The 23,985-nt window shown below is 40.8% G+C and overlaps 1 protein-coding gene across 1 annotated transcript; it reads right to left on the bottom strand.

Moving 5' to 3' along the window:
* Nucleotides 1–1,864: 1,864 nt before the first annotated feature.
* On the bottom strand, nucleotides 1,865–22,445 carry DAPL1 (death associated protein like 1). Its single transcript, XM_060152833.1, has 4 exons — nucleotides 22,388–22,445; nucleotides 14,217–14,304; nucleotides 9,815–9,875; nucleotides 1,865–2,085 (listed from the first exon to the last, which is right to left on the bottom strand). Exons 1-4 carry the CDS (start codon nucleotides 22,443–22,445, stop codon nucleotides 1,969–1,971), a joined length of 324 nt encoding a protein of 107 aa, XP_060008816.1. The 3' UTR covers nucleotides 1,865–1,968.
* Nucleotides 22,446–23,985: the final 1,540 nt, after the last annotated feature.

Consider the following 23,985-nt stretch of genomic DNA (forward strand, 5'->3'; position numbering starts at 1 on the left):
ACTTCTTCCTATGATTCGGTGATTCAAGTGACTGCAATTGTGGGCCTAGGTTAATGTGCGGGTCCTCGCTGCCTGGTGTCATTTTGAGCAGCCTCTCTTCCCCTGCAATTCACCTTCCGTCTCAGGACACAGAGAATGTCGTCCTTTTCTCTTTGCATTTCCTTGGGGTGGTTGGCCCTCATATCACCCTCTGGAAAGGCAAATGTAGCAGTGCTGCCATCTTTGCTTCCCATGTGTCTTATCGTCCTCCCCAGTTTCCTCCCTGCTGTCATCTAGCCCAAATCTTCAGCTTTCCTATTCTAGGTTCAGCTTATATCATCTCTCATAGTTCTCTGCAACTACTACAGTTCTGGTGGCTTCTAGGACAATCATCCTGGTATCACCTTGCTCTCAATACCCTTTAAATGGCTCATTACAAATCCCTGTGTCCCTTTTGTCTTCTTCCCATTATGCTATTCCGAGGGTTCAACTGAGGGGTCAGATGTTCTTATGCTTGTATGACAAGGATCAGAAAGGTTGAGTGGCTTGCTTGAGGTTTATGACCTAGTAAGTGTCAGAAATAGAACCCCAGTTTCCTTATCACAGTCCAATGTTATACCTAGTACCCACCATCTGGCTTATACTTTGCTACTGTCCCCTGGGAAGTGACGGCTGACCTTGAACTTCTGTGCATTTATTTGCCTTGCAACATTTACCTTTTTGGAATATTTCTGACAATAGTCCCAGAGGACTGGGAACTGAGCTAAGCCAGCGTGGGGTGGTCAGGACTAACTGCCTTATTGATTCATGCTGGCGCTGACTGAAGCTGGATATTGTCTCAAACGGTTCTCTTAATCCTGAAAAGAGCCAAACAATTCAGGAGAGGAGGTGGGGTGCAACATCATGACCACTGGACCTTCGCCAGGTGCCTTTGGATTTCCGGGAATCAGAGAAAGTCTTGGCATCAGGTCATACTCCAAGGGCTGTCAACCTGTAAAATGATGGGCTGGAGTGCTGACCCCTTCCTTGGGTCGAGAGAAATGCTGACTGTTGGATAGCATTATTAGTTAGAGGTGCAGAATGGTGGAACTATGAGTGGCAGCTAACTTCTGTGGGAAGAAAAATGTGGTTGTCCCCTACTGTCACCTGAGGATGCTCATGGCTATTCACCTGTGAGCATATGAAGTGTGTGTGTGTGTGTGTGTGTGTGTGTGTGTGTGTGTGTGTGTGTCGGAGGGTAGAAGAGCTACAGCAGGTTTCCCTCTCACCTCCACCTCCAGTTAAAACCAACTTCTATACGCCAACCACAATGTCCTATAGCATCAGGGCCCCTCAGTTCTAGAGCATCAACTTTGTGGGAGGCCCTGAGTAAATCTCCCCTTGAAACTAGAATTCTACTTTCCGACCTTGATTGCTTTGCAGAAGAGAATATGTCTGTAATAAACCTAATACTTTCATTTTCCCTCACCAAACCTTCAAAACAAACTATGTATATATGTGGGAAACTGGAAAAGACATTTCACCTCAAGTGAAAACTTGAGCATGTTATACAAACACACTGAGAAGAGTCACTCCTTACGTTTGCATAGAACGTTGGCCTTTGCAAGGCTCAGTGTACCGCTTTCTACCGCTTTCTAACCTTTGCCTTCAGGGAGAACTCACTGTGGGTGGAACCACTCGGTCCGCATCAAGGAGAAAAGAGCTTATCCAGGGAGGTGGAGTGGGTAGTCCAGTATTCTAGATTCTCCACTTATTCAACAAAATTACACACGTGAACATCAATGGGATCCTGACTAGGACCAAAATGAGGCCCAGGAATGAACTGGATTTGCAATTTCAGATGCTTTATTACCTAAAGTCAGAAGGGAAGATATAAAAGCTGTTTTATTTACCAAGAAAGTGCACTAGGCCTGTGGAAAGTCGGTCCTTTTTGCTAAGCTCTCAGATATTAGAGGCAGTTGGCTAGACGGCTGTGTTTTACATCCCAGATTAACATTTTCGAGGCTGCTGAATAATGTAGATCCTTTTCAGTGGAGTGACCTTCTCCAGAGCAGGTCTGGGTTTTTGATGTGTCATGTGCATTATTGCTGGAAATTTATGGCTGAGCTAAAGGTGAGGAGGAAAGAAAAAAATGAGCATATTGGATCTTTTGGGTCATAAAGCATTAAAGTAGTAGAAAACAAAACAGCTGGTCAGAGGAATTTCACAGTTTTGTTTACTTCTTTGATAGTATCTCTTTTTTCCATACCACCTCTAGCTCTGTATCCATGGATATACTTGTTAACCTGGGTTTTCCCTCATTAGTGTGTTTCTAAGTTTTTAAAATTATAAAATATATTATATATAAGGTAATTATATAAATTATATATATATATGTTTTGAAGTGACATTTTTAAAGGTAGAAATATCTTCATCAGCCCTCCAATATTAGAATTTATTCTGCCACTACTATGCATATACGAAACACTATATGCTAAGAAGGCTATGGGGACACTGAAGAAGGTCCTGGGGTGGGGAGGAAGAACGCCTCAGATGTCAGAAGATCAGAAATAAAGAACCTCTGAAAGAAGTTAGGGGATTTTTAGGTTGAAGTATGTGAAACTGGCCATTTTATAAGGTTCAAATAAACAGTCTGGTAAAGAGAAGGCTGAGGAATGACTTATTAGCTTCAGGTAACAAAAGTTCTCACTGGTCATCTCTGCAGAAGACATCTATGAGGAAATGAGCTTAAATAGATTTAAATTAACACAGACTGAGACTTTGACAATAAGAGGAATTTCATATGGAACCAAGAGACCTTATGGAATTTACATTAAGGACAGCTTAAGATGGAAAGGATGCCCAATGTTGCAAGTCTTTCAGGCATAGTTTTCCTAGGAGGAGAATTTGGACCCAGAGGCCTTTCGGTTCCATTCCAGTTCTTGGTTTTCAAGCCCACTGATTCAGTATAAAGGTACCTAAGAACACCTTCCCTAGCCAGCAAGGAAGGGATGCCTCAGCTCACCAGGAATTTAATTTATCACTATTGAACTTAGATGCCCTTGCCTTGACACTCAAATAAAAGGGGAGATAAACTGTTCATGACCCCAAACATCACTGTTTATGGTTTGTTTGGGCTCTTCTAAGCCAGGGAAAACATATGTGCCTTACATCACTTCTCAAATGTCCCTGAGCTCTGAGCACACAGCATTCCCTTTCATGTGAAAATTGGCTCCAAAAAGTTCTTTCTTCTTGGTCTTAAAAAAATTAAACATACTGGAAGAATATACACTGAAGTGTTAACAATGATTATCTCTGAGGGGTAGAATTATGGGCAATTCCTAGTCTTTTTCTTTACTTTGCCTTTGTTTCTCTAAAAGTTTTCTTTTACAAAGAGAAGGTAAAAGTTATGTAATAATTAAACCCAAGGACGGTCTATGCTGGCATTCTAGTAGAAAGGAAGAAACATAATTGAGGTATTGGTTATAAGTATTACTTTACAATCTAACAAAAGAGCTGCTGATTTATTTTTTTGTCAGATCAGATATCATTGGGCCACATGACATACATTTTATAGTGTGGTAAGGGCAGAGTGTTTTGTTTCGTTTTTCTTTTAACGTTAGAACAAGAAGGAAACTTAAGAGGTCATTGGCTTCAGTAGTTTTCTTCCAGACTAGGTGTCTTTAGTGTCAACTAAAACATATGGATTATTTCAGGTTAGCTCTAAATCACATTCAAGAGATTACAGGTAGGAAGACCTACTGGGCAAGTTACTTAAAGTCAAATGTAAGGTAAAGGGGGGTGAGAAAGGAAATGAACAAATAATTCTGATATAACAGAAATCTGGGCAATTAGCCAAGGTGAGATGGATGGGGCAAGATGACAAGGTGAGAAAGAAGAGAGAAAACCACAGTGTTGATTGTTGCTCTTAAGGTGTCAGAGTGATGATGGGTGGAGGTGGGAAAGGAAAGGGGAGAGGAGAACGGTGTGTGAGGATACACTTATTGCTTAATTTGGCACTAACTCATTATTTGATCATTTCCAGGGTTATCTCCGCAATTCAGGGGCTACAATATTGATCATTTAAAAAATTGCAATAAAATACATAAAACATAAAATTTACCATTTCAACCATTTTTAAATACACAGGTTAGCAGCAATACATACACTTACATTGTTGTATAGCCATCACTACCATCCATCTCCAGAACTTTTTCATCATACCAAACTGAAACTCTGTACCCATTAAAGAATAATTCCTCATTACCTCCTCTGCCAGCCTTTGGTAACCACCATCCTACCTTCTCTCTCCATGAATCTGACTACTTCATGTATCTCATAAATGTGAAAGCATGTAATACTTGTCCTTTTGTGTCTGGCTGATTTCATTTAACATAATGTCTTCAAGATTTATCCATGTTGTAGTATGTGTCAGAATTCCCTTCCTTTTTAAGGTTGAATAATATTCCATTGCATGTACATAGACCACATTTTGTTTATCCATTCATATGCTGATGGACACTTGGGTGGCTTCCATCCTTTAACTATTGTGAATAATGTTGCTATGAATACTGTTGCACCAATATCTCTTCAAATTTCTGCTTTTAATTCTTTTGGCTATATATTCAGAAGTAAAATCGTTAGATCATACAGTAATTCAATATTTAATTTTTTGAGGAACTGCCATATTGTTTTCTATAGTGGCTACACCATTTTACATTCTCACCAGGATTGCACAAGTGTTAGGGGCTACCTTTCAACGAAGGCATTTAACTGAGGTTGCAAAAGCTCTGCTCAACTGCGTCTCAAAAGAGGAATGCCGCAGATCAGAATGAATGGGAGACTGCGCCGGGGGGCTGTTGGCCATCTGTGAACTGGTCTGGCAAAATTTAGGGGGAAAAAAATCAACAGGATTGAGAAAATAGTGGAAACAATTCCCACAAGGATAAGAGCCTTAGATAAACTGCCCATAATTATTAAATTACAAACGTACAAGTTACGGAGGGTAAGGGCTTTATAGGGACAGGTGAAAATACAACCAGAGAGTCAAGTTCTCTTTCTCAAACACCCCACCCCCTCAATCAGGAACGTCCTAATATAGAAAGACTTGGGGGTTGTGGGTGGAGAGTCTACAAAGGGTCTACCTTCAGATGATGGAACTGTAAATAACAGTCAATCATTAAATGCCCCGATTCTTTCCTGTAGATTTTAAACCAATGGAGATAGGAACATTTTATATTCAAGTCCAGACCGGAAGTAAGTAGGAATAGGTTTCTAACCTACAACCTGTGCTTTAGTCTGACATCTTAACTTTGGGGACACTTCGGATTTTTCATCGTTAATCTTTGTAAAATGATAGGGTTTGTAGAATGAAAGGTGTTTGTCTGACTCATTAGGGTAAAAGAATCTAGGTTAACCCCACAAGAGAAAGAAGGATATGTGTAAGGATTCTTCCTGGCTGTGGCTCCATCCCATAAGGGGCAAAATATTGAACTTGAAAAGCAGATCAATAGAAACTTCCACATTGAGAATTTACCTTCATTTTGGGTAGTTGTGACCTCAGAGCCTACATTTTTCGTTTCAGAGAAAAAGTCAAAGAAGTACGGTAAAAGTCTTTATGATTAGAGCTATGAAAGAAATTCTAGAAATTAAAAAGTCAGTGGCAGGTTTTGTTTTAGAGCCTGAAGTCAGGTGGTATTAGAAGACTGGCAGCTCTTCCATTCATCTTTGAAGGGTGTTAACTTCCAACGTGAATGTTGGCACTTAGATTTCCACACCCCGTTAAGCAAAGTGCTTAAAACAAAACATTCAGCTTGAGTCAATGAAATTCAAGGATCATCCTACCCAGAACAAGAGAAACCTTTTTAGATTTGCAGATGCCTTTGATAGTTTCCTTTCCCCCAGGATCCCATTTCACATAGTCTCACTAACTTTGGCCCTGGTGACATAGCTGGCAGCTTGAAAAGTGGCCCCAATTTAACTAGGCTTCAACATTCCACCCCCGTCTGCACTATAACCCAGCCCCGTTACTAATGGTTTAACTGGATACTTTTATGTTGGGAGAAGCTTCACAACTATTGCCGAACTTAACTTCTGGAACTATCCAGAGAATGAATATATTTGGCAGTATCATTCTCTCTCATTCCTTGCCTTAAAATAATTAAGTAAACAAGCAATCGTAGATCTCAGGGGAGCTATGTGAATCTAAGGGGTAGATGGAACTTTGTCTAAGACCAGGTATCCTAGATTTTTATCTTAGAGAGCTTTGGGGTTATACAACCCTTCTTCTGCAGGAATAAACACATGATGTGGCCTGTCAGTGGGCAACATGAATTCTCTCGGTATTTAGGGCTGGAAGAGGTGAGAAAGACTGACTAGAGAAGAAGGGAGGGTCCCACCTACCTTGAAAGGTAGTGGGGAGTGAAGTCTGTGTGGAGATGAGTGGGGGAAAGAGTGGGAGGGAAAATGTGAGGCTGCTTCCCACTTAGATTTGTCCAATTCCAACCTCTTGGGAATTGTTTTCCAATCTCCCAAATCTTAAACCCTTGGTTGGCTTTAAAGTAGGGTATCCAGCCATGATTGGCATATGGATAGAAATTTCCTGCCATGATTGAATGGTTGCTGAGCTCCTATGAATAGGGCTATAACTCACTGTTTTGGACTCTAAGTTCTTAAACTTAAGTATGAAAATTAACATGGGTTCTAGGAACTAGACATAATTCTAGCTGAGGGCATAAAGGAATGTTAATAAATGCAGAGGCTATGACCCTCATTTCTGCTACTATATTTCTTCTGGCCAGTTATATATTGTTAGATCTTCATGACAATATATATTGTTGGGAAAATCATTGTAATGCAGATGAAAATTTATCATCAGATATCCATCTCTCTCTCTCTCTATACATATATATATATTTTTTAAATAAATTTATTTTATTTATTTTTGGCTGTGCTGGGTCTTTGTTGCTGAGCACGGGCTTTCTCTAGTTGTGGAGAGCAGGTTCTACTCTTCCTTGTCGTGCGTGGGCTTCTCATTGCGGTGGCTTCTCATTGAGGTGGCTTCCCATTGTGGAGCACGGGCCGTAGAGCGCGCAGGCTTCAGTAGCTGTGGCACGTGGGCTCAGTAGTTGTGGCTAGTGTGCTCCAGAGCACAGGCTCAGTAGTTGTGGCGCATGGGCTTAGTTGCTCCGTGGCATGTGGAATCTTCCTGGGCCAGGGCTCAAACCCGTGTCCCCTGCATTGGCAGGGGGATTCTTAACCACTGCGCCACCAGGGAAACCCTAAATCTCTATATTTTATATGTCTTATTTTTTTATATTAGGCTGTATAGTTATGCATTTCTTTTTTTAAAATTAAATTTATTTATTTATTTATTTTTGGCTGCGTTGTCTTCGTTGCTGCTAGTTATGCATTTCTTTTCATTAAAAAATTAAGGTATAATTTATCTACAGTAAAATAGATATCCTCTTTAGCGTTTAGTTCTATGGGTTTTCACAAGTGCATACCACCTATGACCACCACCTCAGTCAACATATAGAACCGTTCCTTCACCCCCCAAAATACCCTCCTGTCACTTTGTGGTCAACCCCTCCTCCCACTCTCTGGCAACCACTGATCTCAGCAGATCTATTTCTTAAAAGGCATTGGTCTTTCCACCCCAGGTTGACCTTTTTTATTATGAAATCCTATTATGCTTCAGGTTGAATTATGGATTCAGGGAAGATTTTTCTTAGCTGTAAGGGACCATGTGGATCCCACCAACTTCCATATTCAAGACAGTGACTTATGGTAATCTTGGGACTTGATTTTATTGCTGGTCTCTTATCCTTTGCCTGGATTCCAAGTGATGCCCTGTAGGATATCTCCTTGGGAATAGAAGCTAACACTTACTGCAGGCTAACTGTGTCCGGCTCTGTGCTGAGTCCTTTGCACATGTTCTATACCTTCATTTTATTCTCACAACATCTTCGTGAAGTGGATACTATAAACCACATTCTCATTTACATATGAGGAAACAGAAGCACAGAGAAGTGAAGAAACCTGCCCAAAGACACACATCTAGCAAGTGACGGAGTCAGCATAGGACCCAGGCACCTGATATCCGACGTCAGAATGCCAGAACCTGTTCTAACCAGTAATCTATGCAGTCTTAGCCATAGACCTATGCCAGTAGACATGGAGCTAAGTGTTAAAGCGGCTTTTAAAAAAAAATAGATACAATTGCTGTTAAAAATATTTGTAACAGCACACCAACTCAATATTTTCTTATGATTTCTAAATATAACTTATTGTTGTTGTTATTTGATTCTTCTGTTTATCTTTGAGATTCAGAAGTGATATGAAAGAACAATATGAAAGGGAAAGAACCTTTATGTCATAGACATATGCACGTGTCTATAAAAAACAATAAAGGCTCTGGCATCATATCTAAAGTACAGCATCATCAACCTTTACTGACCACTCTCTTTAAACATTTTATTTTGGGTTAACATATATTCTAGAGGAATATATCTATTCCACTTAGCTCTACTTACTGTGGACATTCTATTGCCCCTGAGGAGGAAGCGTTTAGTGGGCAGGGGCCGGAGAATGTGCGTGGCAGGTCATCATCCACCCCTGCCCTTCTTCTAAAGTCAGGAAGGCAAAGAGTCACTTATGACCGCACCCCTTCCGATCTATCTGATGGGAGAACCAAGCCCCCCTACGTGAGAAGGCTCTGTAGCTTTCGTCTTTCATTAAGATCTTGCCTGATACTACTTGCCTCACAGGCTTCAGACACACCTTTTCTTTTCATTGCCATGAAACAGATGTTACTAATTAGAGCAGAGAATGCAGGCAGGTTGCTCTGTGTCGGGCACTGTTCTAAGAACTTCCTGTGTGTGAACCTCATCGATTCCACTCAACAGCCATCTGAAGTATATATATCCTCTTCCTTATCTTCATTTTACAAATGACGAATCAGAGGCACGGGATCAGTAACTTGCTCTAGACCTTAGAGGTAGCAAGTGGAGAAGCCAGTGCTAAACAGGGGTCTCAGAAGTCTAGCTGCACAGTTTCTACTCTAATCTTTTTCAGACCCCTGATTTTGGTAATAACAGCAAGTCTTCCTTCTGCAAAGGACACCCGCCCAGTCCTGTCTCTTCAATATATATGGGGGCAGCAGAAAGAGTGGTCCTTCAATGCCTGAATTCAATGCACCCGCCCTCTGGAAGTAGAATAAGGACCCTCACTCAGCTCACTTACAACATTTAAAAACAAAAGATTGAATCCAAAACTAAACCACTGTCTACGTGGGAAGAATTTTCTGAGTTTCCGGAGCTACTTAGAAAGAATTCAAGATACGGAAATAAAAATAGCAATGGTCAACCACCTTCATAAATAGACTTTACTAGATAAAGTCAGCCAGTGCCCAGGCTTCCTCCAGCCCCCAAATGGGCAAACCTCCACCACCCACCCTGGCCTCAAATCAAACATTTCCTGTTGGGAGTGCACTGGTGGGGAGGAAGTTCAAAAAGGGCTGAATTCCCAATACATAGGCTGCCTTTTTTTATAACAACAGGCCAGCGTTTCCAATAAATATTTGGGATGGCAACGTCAAGTTCTGCCAATTTGGCATCATGATTCTTGCTTAATTTACTATCTTATTTTTGAAATGATTTATTAAATAGACACTAGGAATTTGGGAGCATCAGCTTTTCTCATCAAAACCACTTCGTGTTCCTTGAACTGAGAGCAGATTCTTTCACAAGGACATCAAACCTCTGAGTTGGAAAACACCCCAGTGGTCATCAGCTCATTCACCCATGCAGCCCGATCGGCTGGGAGCGTCACGTGATGCACCTCCCCCACGGCTCACCTTCCCCAGCGTATCGTTCAGGGCATCCATCGTCTGTATTTTGGCAGCATTTGCAATGGCACTGTGAAGATGAAAAGAAACTTCACATAGAAATGGAAACTTTCCCACTAAAGAGGCTAAGCCGTTTTTACAGGGGGTCTTCTACTTGGCCTGTAAGCTTTCATTCTGCTTGGCTACTTCTGGAAGACACACACACACACACAAAAAGTCCTACTCTGTATGCCCATGTACTACAACAAGCTTTGCAGGCCAACTTAGTATAATTAATATTTTTAAACTTTTCATCCAAGTACAGCATACATGCGGAAAGGTGCACATGTTATCGACGTACAGGCTGGTGAACATTCACAAACTTGTAACAGTAGTCAAACCAGTTGCCCCTAAGAATAATCACTACCCTGACTTACAGCCCCATATATTAGTTTTGACTTTATTTGTATATCATAAAATGGACCACACAGCAGGTACTCTTTTGTGTCTGGCTTCTTTTCTCGGGCCAAGTTATTTGCTGGGAGAGTTTCAATCAGGGCTGAGCTTACAGTGCAATTTCTTGAAGGGAACTCTGCGCTTGCCATGCTTTTTTCTGGATGGTTTGTGTTGGTTCGTAGAAGTTATTGGGGTATGGACACAGATTGATGATGCTTAGAAATTTATTTTCTACGCTATATTTTTCAAAAGCTATTCTCCTAGAAGATATAAGGAGGTGTTTGTCCACAAAAAGGAGGAAATCCTATCCATGGAAACGCTCACAAAGCAGATATAAAGAGCAGAGGTGACTCATGGGGGAGCTAGGGAAGCTTCAGGGCCTCTCACTGCACAGTCTCCTTTCAAGGCCCTGGGAGGGACCCTAGCCATTTCATATCTGTAATTTTGTATTATTTTTCCTTAAAATGGTCCCCCAATTCTGTAAGATTCAGCTTCTACATACCTATATCTATCCCTGGTAAACAGGACAAAAGAGCTATTTTTCTGCTGTTTTAAGTTCTGTAGTGGTCCAATTCCCATCTTTTAATGACTATTAGAAAACAATTGATTTTTTTTTTTTTTTTTTTTTTTTTTTTTTTTTTTGCGGTACGCGGGCCTCTCACTGTTGTGGCCTCTCCCGTTGTGGAACACAGGCTCCGGACGCACAGGCTCAGTGACCATGGCTCACGGGCCCAGGCGCTCCACGGCACGTGGTATCTTCCCGGACCAGGGCATGAACCCGCGTCCCCTGCATCGGCAGGCGGACTCTCAACCACTGCGCCACCAAGGAAGCCCTGAATTTTTTTTAAGAGGGTTCCAATCAGCACTTTATGACTCTCTAGGCAGCTCCTCTTCCTGCAGTGTTCACCTGATGTTAGAATTAACAGTAAGTCCCTTTTGCTGAGGTGCAAAGAAACGGATGACTTGTCCATGGCTGTCAACTAGAAGGTCATTTCCAAGCTATGACTCTAGCTCCTGAGCCCCTGGCCCAGGCGTGTTTACCGGTGTCACACTAAACAGGGCTTACACTTGAGTCAGATTTTAGTAGCAGGATAGGTTTCTGAAGTTAACCAGCTGGCAATTCAATGACAATTCAATGACAGTGTGACGTCATTTACAGAGTGCTTTCTCTGTTCTAGGAACTGTCCTAGATGCTGGGTCAGGAGATAAATAATATGTGACTCCCACCCTTGAGGACTTATAGCTTTGCTTTAATTATGCGATAGTTATTTTCTGATTCAGAAGAAACAAAAGCTTAATGCCAAAGGGGCAAATTTTTAAAAATTGAGCTATAGGGCTTCCCTGGTGGCGCAGTGGTTGAGAGTCCACCTGCCGATGCAGGGGACACAGGTTCGTGCCCCGGTCCAGGAAGATCCCACGTGCCGCAGAGCGGCTGGGCCCGTGAGCCATGGCCACTAAGCCTGCGCCTCCGGAGCCTGTGCTCCGCAATGGGAGAGGCCAGAGCAGTGAGAGGCCCGTGTACCGCAAAAAAAAAAAAAAAAAAAAAAAAATTGAGGTATAGCTGACATACAATATTACATTAGTTTCAGGTGTACAACATAATGATTTGATATTTGTATATACTGCAAAATGAGCACCACAATAAGTCTAGTTAACATCCCTCACCATACATAGTTAAATGTTTTTTCTTATAATGAGAAGTTCTAAGCTGTACTCTCTTAGTAACTTACAGATGTACAATATGGTATCATTAACTATAGTCATCATGCTATAATTTCATCCCCAGGGCTTAATTATTTTATAATTCTAAGTTTGTGCCTCTTGATCTCTTTCACCCATTTTCTACCCCAGACACCAATCCCCTCTCCCCCGATCTTTGGCAACCACTAATCTGCTCTCTGCACCTATGAGCTCAAGTTTTTGCTGTTGTTGTCCTGTTTATTTTTCTTCTTAGATTCCATATACAAGAGAGATCATATGGCACTGTCTTTCTCTGACTTATTTCACTTAATATAATGCCCTCAGTGTCCATCCACGTTGTTACAAGTGGCAGGATTTCCTTCTTTTTTATGGCTGAACAGTATTCCTATGTATGTATGTGTGTGTGTGTGTGTGTATCACATTTTTTTATCCATTCATCTGTCGATGGACACCTGGGTTGCTTCCATGTCTTGGCTACTGTAATAATGCTGCAGTAAATGTGGAAGTGCATGTATCTTTTCAAGTTAGAGTTTCATTTTCTTCAGACAAATACTCAGAATTGGAATTGCTAGATCACATGGTAGTTGTAGTTGTAATGTTTTGAGGACACTCCATACTGCTTTCCACAGTGGCTGTACCAATGTGTATTACAAGCTATCAGTGCACAGAGGTTCCCTTTTTCCCAAGTCCTTGACACAGCTTGGTAGTTCTTGACTTTTTGTTAATAGCCATTCTGACAGATGTAAGGTGATATTTCATTGTAGTTTTGATTTGCATTTCCCTGGTGATTAATAATGTTGAGCACATTTTCATGTACCTGTTGGCTATCTGTATATCTTCTTTGGAAAAATGTCTATTTAAATCTTCTGCACAGTTTTAAACTGGCTTGTTTGCGTTCCTGCTACTGAGTTGTATGAGTTCTTTATATATTTTGGATAGAGTATTTCATTTTTTAAAAATTTAATTCTTATATTTTAATTTTATTATATTTTATTATTATTACTTATTTTATTTTTGGCTGCGTTGGGTCTTCGTTGGGTCTTTGTTGCTGTGCATGGGCTTTTCTCTAGTTGTGGTGAGCGGGGGCTACTCTTCATTGCGGTGCACAGGTTTCTCATTGCAGTGGCTTCTCTTGTTGCGGAGCACGGGCTCTAGGCACGTGGGCTTCAGTAACTGTGGTGCACGGGCTTCAGTAGTTGTGGCTCGGGGGCTGTAGAGTGCAGGCTCAGTAGTTGTGGCGCACGGGCTTAGCTGCTCCACGGCATGTGGGATCTTCCCGGACAAGGGCTCGAACCCATGTCACCTGCATTGGCAGGAGGATTCTTAACCACTGTGCCACCAGGGAAGCCCAGAGTATTTCATTTTAAAGTAGAAAAATCCTCAAAAAATTTCCTTCCCAGAAATTGAGAAGAAAACTTTTAAAGTGATCTAAAAAGTAATTTTATACAGAAAGAAAAAGCCCCGAGAAATTCCATAGCCTATTTCCCTCCACACTTTCTTTCTGAGACTGTTACCATTTTAACTCTTAAGGATGTATCTGAGCATCCTCTATTTCACTCCTTTTGAGTCACTCATGAACTCACCTATGGAAACCATCCTGAAATAGGCTCTGAAGCGCCTCTACTTGGAGGAGCTAGTTTCACATGTTCACTTCTTTTTGAAGGCACTATTTTTCTTACCCAAGGCATAGAGGAGCTGGGCCATTTGTACATGAGATCCAGCCCACGGCTCTCTGCTTAGCTCTGAGAAAGGTGCAGTGTGTCAAGGTTACTGCGGAAGGAGCAGGGAGAAAACAACCTCCATATCCAAATTCCTTCCAGATGTGCCAAATACAGTGGCCTTTATTTTCTAAATAATTGAGTGAGGAATTTAAAATAAAAGCACATTTATTTTTAATTCAGATTTGCTTCAGCAGAAAGCATATTACAAACACAAGGCCAGCTTAGGGACTAAGGCTAAGGTGAAAATGAGATACAGGGATGTGAGTCCTGTTTGGGTGCATTCAGGACCTTGCTTTTTAAGCAGGAGGCAGTTGCGCTGGCTGCAGGGAAGAGGAGGATGGGCAGAGAGAGTCCTCCAGAGGGTAGCTAACCCCCTCTCCCATGCTGACCCCCACCCCTACCCCACCCCACCATGCCAGCTGCCTCTAACTCTGGTTAGTAAGTGCCTAGGGAGCCTTGGTTTGTCCTAAGATCCAGCGAAGCCTCTGACTTCTGGCAGTAGGGTCACTTAAAAATCAAGATGAAGAAGGAAAAGAAATTAAGCAGTCCCCTACCTTGTTTTCTCGAATCCCGTTTTCTTGATGTGTCTCTCCAAGAGGCCAATTTCTTGTTTTTTGGAAATTCGCTTTCCTCCAGCTTTCACTATAAACAAATAAGCATCAACAAGGGAGTCATATTTAGGGCAGCAAGAGAAAGTTTGCTTTGTTATTCAAGGTATGAGTTTACTGTAGATTTGAAGAATTTTAGAACTTTTTGAAGAGCTAAACTTTAATCTAAAACAACATAATCAAAAGGTACCCTGAACTAGCATAACAGAAGAAAAAATATTTTGGGCAAACAAGGTGGGAAGGAGAGAAGGGCTAAGGTTTTTGCTTGTCTGTGTTCGGAGAGGGGGACCTGAGGCTAAAAAAGGCAGAGGTGTTTACACCTTCGATTTGGGGAGGAGATAACAATTTATTCCCTTAGGCATTTTACTGAAAAACATTTTTTCTTATTAGAAAACCAATTACATTCTTCATGACAGCAACCGACAATTCCAATGTGACCCTTCTGTTTTCCCACAAGATTAAAGTGCAAGGCTTGCAAAATTTTTTTTCAACCAAAGCTTTCAAAAGCTAGATTGAAGAATGAGCCAAAAGTCAGGGCATGTGGTGGTAACAGGCATTTAATTCAAGAGAGATGCTTCCGATCCCACCAGATGCCCACCTTCCATCCCAGACCCCAAACCTCCGATGTTGGAGGAGCTCAGATGTTCTAATGAGTAATTAAACTGCATTAATAATCCTGCCATTCAAGAGATCAATTAGTGTTAATTAGGCTACAGATGACCTAACAGCAATTCAAGTGTTTAACAATGTCAGATGAAATCAACTTTTGAAAAGGAGCAGCCCATTTCAGATTGCAAGTCAAAGCAAATACTTTTTTCTGTTCCCAGGAAATTTGCACATCTGAAATCTGACAAGCTCAAATGAGAAAAAGCTAAATGGACGTTGATTTGTTTGAACCTGTTAATTCTTTTTATGGAAATGTCAGATTGGCAATTTTCTAAAACTGGCTCCAATAGAGTGAAAAATAGGAAAACCTATTTCTCAATGCCCTCGTGAATTGACTTCATCATTTTTCTTTTAAAATTATTATTAATTAATTTTTTGATTATGTAATAGTACATGCATAAGGCACACAATTCAAAAATCACGGAAAGGTCTGCAGTCTCCCTTCTACCATTATTTTTAAGCCTCCAGTTCATCTCCCTAGATACTGCTAACGATAACAAGTCCCTATGTATTCATCGATAGACATTCTATACACATACCTATATATTTTTTTAAATGGCAGCATACATTGTTCTACATCTTGTTTGTTTATACTTTTCATTCAGTCATGTACTTTGGAGTAAGTTCCCTATCGATATATATAGAGAGAGAATGTCTTTCTTTGTAACATCTGCTTTAAAATTTCTTTATATGAACATTCTGTGTTTACTTAACCAATTTCCAACCGCTGGACATTTTAGATGTTTCTAATCCATTGCTATCACAAACAATGCTGCAATGAATATCCTTTGCATATACATAATTTTGCACAAGTGCAAGTATATCCATGGGATAAATTCCTAGAAGTGATCTTGTTAATTCTTAAGAGTATGTGCATTTGAAATTTTGCTAAATCTTGCCAAGTCACCCTTCACAGTGGTTGCACCAGTTTACAATCTCACCAGCCACAATGACAGTGATTGTTTCCCTATATCTCAAGCAACAGTGAGAACTACAAAATGTTTGGCTTCATCAACCAATAAGAAAAAGAAAGGTAATTTGCCTTTCTAATATTTTATTAAAAGTTGAGCTTATTTCTGTGTTTCAGAAGCCAGTTGTATTTTCTTTTATAAACTGTTCACATTTTTGGTCCATTTGTCCTGTTGGACTTCTGTTCCATTAATCTCTCTGTTTATATGCCATTACAACTTTATTTTAATGATTGTAGCTTTATAACATATTAAAAAAAATTTTTTTTTGGCCACACCATGCATCATGTGGGATCTTAGTTCCCTGACCAGGGATCGAACCCATGCCCCCTGCAGTGGAAGTGTGGAGTCTTAACCACTGGACCACCAGGGAAGTCCCTAACATATTTTAATTTTGATAGTCCTTCTTTGCTACATTTTCTTTGCAGAATTTTATTAGCTATTCTTATTTATTTTTCCACATGAACTTTTGAATCAGTTTGTCAATTTCCTCCAAAAAATCCTGCTGGTAGTTTTTTAATGGTCTTGCTTTAGATTTATAGATTTTTTTTTAAAGGGAAAATTCGTATCTTTATACTCCTGGTTGCTCTCTATTCAAGAACATGGTATGCTTTTCCATTTTCTACATTTTCTTTTGGGTCCCTCAGTAACTTGTTCACATAAATCTTACACATTTATTGTTAGGTTTATTCCTTAAGTATTTTCTCTTTGTTGCTGCTGTTGTAGTTGTAGAGACGGTCTATTCTTCCATTATAGCTTTCACAGATTGTTGTTCTTATATTAATATCATTGATTTTATACCCAGATCTTATTGAATTCTCTTATTATTTATAATATTTTTGTTGACTCCCTTAGGTTTCCCAGGTAAAAAAATTTATATAATCTGCAAATAATTATAATATTACTTTCTCTAGAATAATATTAAATAGTGGTGATGATGGACATCTTTGTCATCCTAATTTTTTTTTTGTCATCCTAATTTTTAATGGATTGCTTTTAGTGTTTTCCCATTAAGTATGATGTATATACTTAGTTGGATATACACACACACATATTTACAATATATATAATGTATATTCAAATATATTTCTTTCATCATATTAAGGAAATATCTTTCTATTACTGTTTCATTGGGCTTAAAAAATTACAAACACATGTTGAATTTTATCCAATGCCTTTTTATCATCATGTATATAATATGGTTTTTCACCTTAATCAGGTTAATTATATTAATAGATAAAAATTTTATAAATATATATTAATGAATATTTTACTATCAAACCATTCTTGTGTTCATGGAATAAACTCTACTTGGTCATTTTGAATCACCAAGTTTTTTTTAATTGATTATAAAGGTGTCTCACTAGAATTCTGTAATATTAGATACAGTCCAGGAAAAAAGTCCTGTTTTCATACATGGTCTGCTTTAAATTCACACACACACACACACACACACACACACACACACACACACATACAAAATAATCAGCAACAGAAATGAAATAATGTGGAAACACATTCTGAATAGCCCTGCAATACAGAGATGAAATAAACCAAGGGGTGGCTTTTTCTGGAAGACTGCTTGAGAAGGGTGTGCCACTGTATGAGGAGTGGTGTGGTTCATAGCCTCTTCTACCAAGAGGAATCAAATCACAATAGGTCTAGACCTAGAGCTTGAGCCTTCAGTATCTCTCCCAGCAGTATCTTTCATCCTCCTTGTGACAAATGCTTTTAAAACATGGAGTGCTGTAATTACTTTCTTATTAGTGTTCCTTTTGTTTTCTCTGATGCTTTTGTTTTTGCACGTTTTCTTCCACTGGTTATTATAGCCAACTATAGAAGCACACTTGTTATAGTTAAAATAAGCAGTAGTTAAAAGTGAGAAGACCTTTGAAATGTTGAGCTCTGTGCCACTCACTTGAAAGAGCACAGACAATTTAGAGAATGTCCAGATGAGAGCAACCAGAGTGGAGAAGGAGCCGTGTCAGACAAGGAACTGGGAAAACTGGAAAGATGGCTTCTGAGGAAGCAAAGACTCAAGGGAAGCTTATGGTACCATCTTCAAGGAGTTTAGGGGCTGTCTTGTGGAGGAGGAAGGATTTACTGGTAAGGAAATGTTATCTAGGGTCAGAAAGCTCTACCCCCTCCTGTGCCCTGTGACCTTGGGCAAGATAAACTCCTCTGAGGCTCAGTTTCTGCATCCTTCAAAAGGGAATAATACTGTTTGTTTAGGTTGTCCTAGGGAATAGAGGTGACAGAAGCAGCTGGTACATGGTAGGCACTTAATAATTAGTAGTTATTATTATTTATATTTATGTTTTTCCAGAGGAGAGAATGGAAAGCAAAGAATGAAAGGTCCAGAAAGGCAGAGTCTGGCTACATATAACTGTGTTAATCAAAGTGAAGAAGATTGCGTAGTACAATAGTATATCTCTGGTCCCTTAGTGTGTTAAAGTAAAGAAAAGAAGTGTATCTGCCATGAATATTTTAGAAGGATTTTGGGGAATTTGGTAGAAGTTGAACTAGATGATTTTTATTGTAAGGTCTTTACTATGATTCTAACTCTTCCCACCTACCTACAAAAGAAAATCTATCATGTCCCTCCCTTTTGAAAGAATATAGTGTACTCAGAGAAACAAATCCCAAAAGAAATGTAAAGGGAATGTAAAGGACTTCCCTGGTGGCCCAGTGGTTAAGAATCTGCCTGCCAGTGCAGGGGACATGGGCTCGAGCCCTAGTCCGGGAAGAGCCACATGCTTCGGACCAACTAAGCCCGTGCACCACAACTACTGAGCCTGCACTCTAGAGCCCGCGAGCCACAACTGTGGAGCCCGCATGCCACAACTACTGAAGCCCGTGTGCCTAGAGCCCATGCTCTGCAACGAGAAGCCACCGCAATAAGAAGCCCACACACCACAAAGAAGAGTAGCTCCCGCTCACCGCAACTAGAGAAAGCCCGCGTGCAGCAACGAAGACCCAACGCAGCCAAAAATAAATAAATAAATTTATTTAAAAAAATTTGTAATCACATAATTCCATGTTTAGGTCCTTTCAATATGCAAAATGAACGAGAGATTTTAAAATGTAAGAGAGAGATGTTTTGGATAGTTTCGTTAGAAAATCTACATTGATGTGGAGAAAATGAACCTTTGCTTTCCTATCTCTGAGTAAGAGGTATAATTTTGTGGCCGCTTTTGTAGTTTATAACTTTTCGAAAGTTGACCCTTGAGTTTAGAATGCTATATCGCACAATTTTTCTTGCAGGCTTATCTTTCTTTATCTTGACTACCCTCTACCAAACACTGTGCAAGAGCTTCTTTCCCTCATTAATCAGTGGAGAATGTGTGTGAAAAAGCTGACCACCACAGAGGTTTGGGCAAACTCTGCCTTGTGACTTAGAACGTTCATTTGAAGATTTTAATTAAAAGGTTAGATGTTTGCAAAACGCTTACTTTGCATTCACCGTTGAGTTTTTGGCATATTCTAAACTGTCAGTCAAGACAAAAGACTCTCATCAGGAAAAGCAAGGAGAGAGGGCTTCACAGGGAGAGGGCTTGACCTGGGCCCACTTTACTGTCACGTCTCTGCCCCTTCTCACCAGCTATGTGGCACTGGGCATGTCCCTTGACCTTGCTGACTTTCAGTTTGCTCCTCTGTGAAACAAGGATGAGGGTTCATCACCAGTCTGCAGTACTGGTGCTGCGTCTAGAAGGCTCTGTGCAGTGCCAGTCACACAGGATTGAGTGAATGGCAGCCGTTCTTGTCATCAAACCCCTGTCCCTGTGACCTGTGGGGTAGTGGGTCTCGTAACCTCTCTGTTGAACCTCACAGATCAACTCCCAGAAGTTGACATGAGCAGACTGGAGTTGAGAGAATTAAGCCTCTGGTGTTTGCTTTTTAAAAAATCATACTAACCCTTCTGCAGCTATGGTTTCCTCCCCATTTTCTGCATTAGTTTCACCCTGGGGGATACACTCCCCAAACTTCCGTCTCTTTAATGAGCCAGAAAATGGATTCTCTCTGGGGGTTCTCAGTGGTGACCCCTTTGACGGCTCTGACTCATTTGCCTTAAAACAAATTAAAGTGCAAGGAATATACAAAAACTCATGAACTGCTGCTTTTTCTGGTTCATCACATATGTACTCCGTCTCCTTGGATTACCTTCTACTCACACATTTTTGACTGTTCAGGTAATGGAGTTCTTAAAAACTGAGAGCGAGGCAAACCAAAGCAGCAGAAAATCCTTAGCAGAAAAGCTAAGCTTCCTAGAGCCCAGGCCGCCTCATGTTTAATGTAGTCTTGTTTTACAGCATAAATTTATAGCCAGGATCCACAGAGGTACAATATGTTATATTAATATACACAAAAGAAAAACCACTAAGCACCCCCTGTGTAGGTGGGAAAGTTACAGCTGGCTGACTTTGGAGCGGTTTCACTTTTAACCATGATGGAGCAGGCATATGTATCTTTCCCACTGCAGTTTTCTTCTGCTCCGATGACTGCAGTAGTGCCGAATGCAGCCTGCAAACATCAGGAGGTCTTGCAATTGAGGAGAATCATTTCTTTTGATGGCTACGTGTTTTACTAGGCCTGCATTTTACAGGGATTCACATTCATGTGCTGGGTACCTTACATAGATTATCTCCTTTAATAGTCATAACAACCTTACACTATCAATGTTATTTATTACCGCCTGCTTTAGAGATGAGAAAACTGAGGCTCAGAGAAGTGGAAGGGAAGCGGGGTTTAAATCCAGGACTGTCTGATTCCAAAGGCCACGTCAGACCTTTCACAGACCTTTCATCATGTCTGTGTCCTACTTTCATGGACCTGTCCATTGCCTATAAAATCAGGTGAAATTTAATGGAATTCTGGCAATGAATTATTTTTGTTCTATAAATACAATTTTGTACAGTAGCTATCTGGTTCAGACTTAAGATATATAGCGAGACAAGCTGAAGGATGAGGCTTCTTTGCTCCCTTGTTCTCAGTGGGGAGGCAGAAGTCTTCCTTCATCTCCATTCTAATTATCCCCAACCTCTTATCTGTAGTGTCACAGTTCATAATAATTAATTGTCATACCAGAGGCATTGTGACATGCTTGATGGCGTCACGGTGGGCTATGTACACAGAGTAATTAGCAATCATTAGTGGCGGAGACAGAAAGTTCCTGGTGGTTTCATTCAAACTTTCACTTGGTGAAGTTTATCCCTGTGATCTTTGTGTATAAACGTCATTTAGCAAATCAAGTGTTAGCTGAACTGTTTTATGAAGGATTGTGGCGGGAAGAGAATGGCGTTTTCTTTTGTCCTTGTGTAGAAACTTCTAATAATTTGCATCGATAGTTCTTGATCATTATTTAGCATCATTAATTTTAAATATAGATAATGTTAAATATTCCTAAATCCAATGACAAACATAAAAAGTCAGGAGTCTGCCACAGGAGGCCAGGACAGGGTGCTGAGAAGTGGAAACTCGGAATCAGCAGTAACAATTCTGACTTTGGCTGGGCTGCTCACCAGAAAGCCACTGAACCTTGTGTCAGTTTTCGATGCTTTGTGAGGTTTATACCTGCCCTCATCCTCTGCAGCAAGATGACTGAAATAATCTTGGCTCAGAGGAGCCAAAGAATGATACCAGTAAATGAATTTTGTTAATGGAGAAAGGCAAGAACAAAGAGGTCAAGTTGCTGAGATATTTCTTAAGGAAAAAAGAAGAAAGGCAGTTAAAAGAGCATCAAATCAGCTAAAAATAGGCCTGCATGCCTCAGCCAATCTATATGAACATATGGTTAAGTACAATAAAACTAATTTCCATATTCCAGGGAGTGGATATAAATAGCATACCTTTTTTACAAAAAGAAAAGAACTGTAGATGCTTTGCAAAATGCCTTGATAGCTACCTTTTCCAGTCAACCCCTCCCACACTAGTGTCCTTATTAAAAAGTGCTCCTCAGCTTGGTGACAGACAAAAGACATTACTGATCACACTGCCCGACCCCAGAGCCTGAGAAGGGAGAGAAAAATTGGGTTGCTCTCTTCAGTGTGGAGGTTGGATTGGCTGGGTATGAAGTCGGATGACGTACAGGCATCTCCGGGAGACTGAGTCCGAAAGCTGGGACCTCTAGGAAGGAATGTTTCCATGGCAGTAAATTACCTTCCAGGTGTGAATGGGTCGCTGCTAACCTGCAGCCAGGGAGGGAAGGTCCAAGCTCACCACCTGCTCCTTTCCACCAGCGCCCAATCCCTTGTACTCCCACATAGAATTAGGTTTTCATTCAACCGGGCCTGACAAATCCCCAGGTGATTTTTACACAGAAGCCTAAAAGGATCAAAGACAGGAGGAACTCAGGTTGGAGGAAGTTAAAGGAACAAGGGGAGGTTGAGAGCCTCTGCTCTGTTGGGGCACCTCTGTGGAAGGAGGGGCAACAGCAGCTGAGGGGGTCTTGCTGTCTGCAGGACAGAGGGCAGGTGGGCAGCCTACCTGCAGGAGGATGCCCCCCTTTCAATGCGGAGAGCTGGACTTGCACTTCACTTGCCATAGCGCGTGCCAGGGCCAGGGTCAGTGCCGGTGCTCTGGAGGCTGAGTGCGGCTGCCCCACTGCACCCTGGCTTTATATGGGCTGGGGGTGGGGTCCCTTCAGGGCTTTGCTGAGCAGCAACAGGGCTTGTCATCTAGCTTTTCTGGGAACCTACATATTGGGGGCAAGTTTCCTCTTAGAAGAAAACTTTCTTATTATTCCCTTCATCTGAGAAGTCAAGGTAGACAGCTAAGGGGACTCTTTCTTTCCCAGGAGGAAGGGGAAAGGATCAAGCTCAGTGGAATTCTTTTTCTAACTATTTATCCATCGAGTTTGTATGGTGCACCTACAATGTGACAGGTTTTGTCATATACTCGCGTGACAAGGAGGGCAAGACAAGATCTTTGCTTCAAGACATCAGTTGTTTTTCTGAGGAGGCAATTATAAAACAAAGTGTAATGCCTTTGTCTCAGTCTTTGCAATGTCAAGCATCTATACTAAGAAAGTAAAATTGGGGATGTGCACAGAGATTTCTGCAAGGGATGGTAATCATACATTTCTCTCTCTCTTTTATTTTCTTTTTAGTATTGATTGGAGTCCACATAAACACCCCCAAATAGAGAGGGATAGTTAAATTAATTAAGATATAGCCATGAGAGTACTATGTACTCATTACAAATTGTGTTTTTGAATAATATTTAATGTTGTGAAAAATATTCATGATAAGACAGTGAAAAAGCAGGCTATAAACCAAGAGATGCCTGCTTTGTTAAAGAGAAAAAGTACAAATGCAAGCTTAGGCATTATTGTATCTCCAGTGCTATCAAAGTTCAGCAAAAGGCAGGTGCTTAGAAATGTCTCTTTGTTCTTCAACACAATTAAAAACTTCCACTCTTCAAAAGGCATTGTTAAGAAAATGAAGACCAGCCCCAAGCTGGGAGAAAATATTGGTAGAGCATATTTCTGACAAGTACTGGCATCTAGAATATATAAAGAACTCTTACAACTCAATACAAAGAGAACAAGCCAATATAAAAATGGGAAAAAGGGGCTTCCCTGGTGGCGCAGTGGTTGAGAGTCCGCCTGCCGATGCAGGGGACACAGGTTCGTGCCCTGGTCTGGGAAGATCCCACATGCTGCGGAGCGGCTGGGCCCGTGGGCCATGGCCGCTGAGCCTGCGCGTCCGGAGCCTGTGCTCCGCAACAGGAGAGGCCCCAACAGTGAGAGGCCCGCGTACCGCAAAAAAAAAAAAAAAAAAAAAAAATGGGAAAAAGATTTAAACAGAAACTCCACAAATAGAGATATTGACAACGTGTGAGCACATAAAAAGTTGCTCAACATCATTAACTATTAAGGAAATGCAAATTAAAACCACAATGAGCTACACCACATATGTATTCATATTAGAATGGCTCAACTAAAAAAATTGGAAAATACAACATGCTGGTGAAGATGCAGAGCAACTAGAACTCTCAAACATGGCTGATGGGAATGCAAATTGGTAAAGCCACTTTGGAAGTCTGGTATTTCGCATAAAATTAAACATATACTTAGTACATGA

This window comes from Lagenorhynchus albirostris, chromosome 6, assembly GCF_949774975.1.
Source record: "Lagenorhynchus albirostris chromosome 6, mLagAlb1.1, whole genome shotgun sequence".
NCBI classification, from domain to species: Eukaryota; Metazoa; Chordata; class Mammalia; order Artiodactyla; family Delphinidae; genus Lagenorhynchus; species Lagenorhynchus albirostris.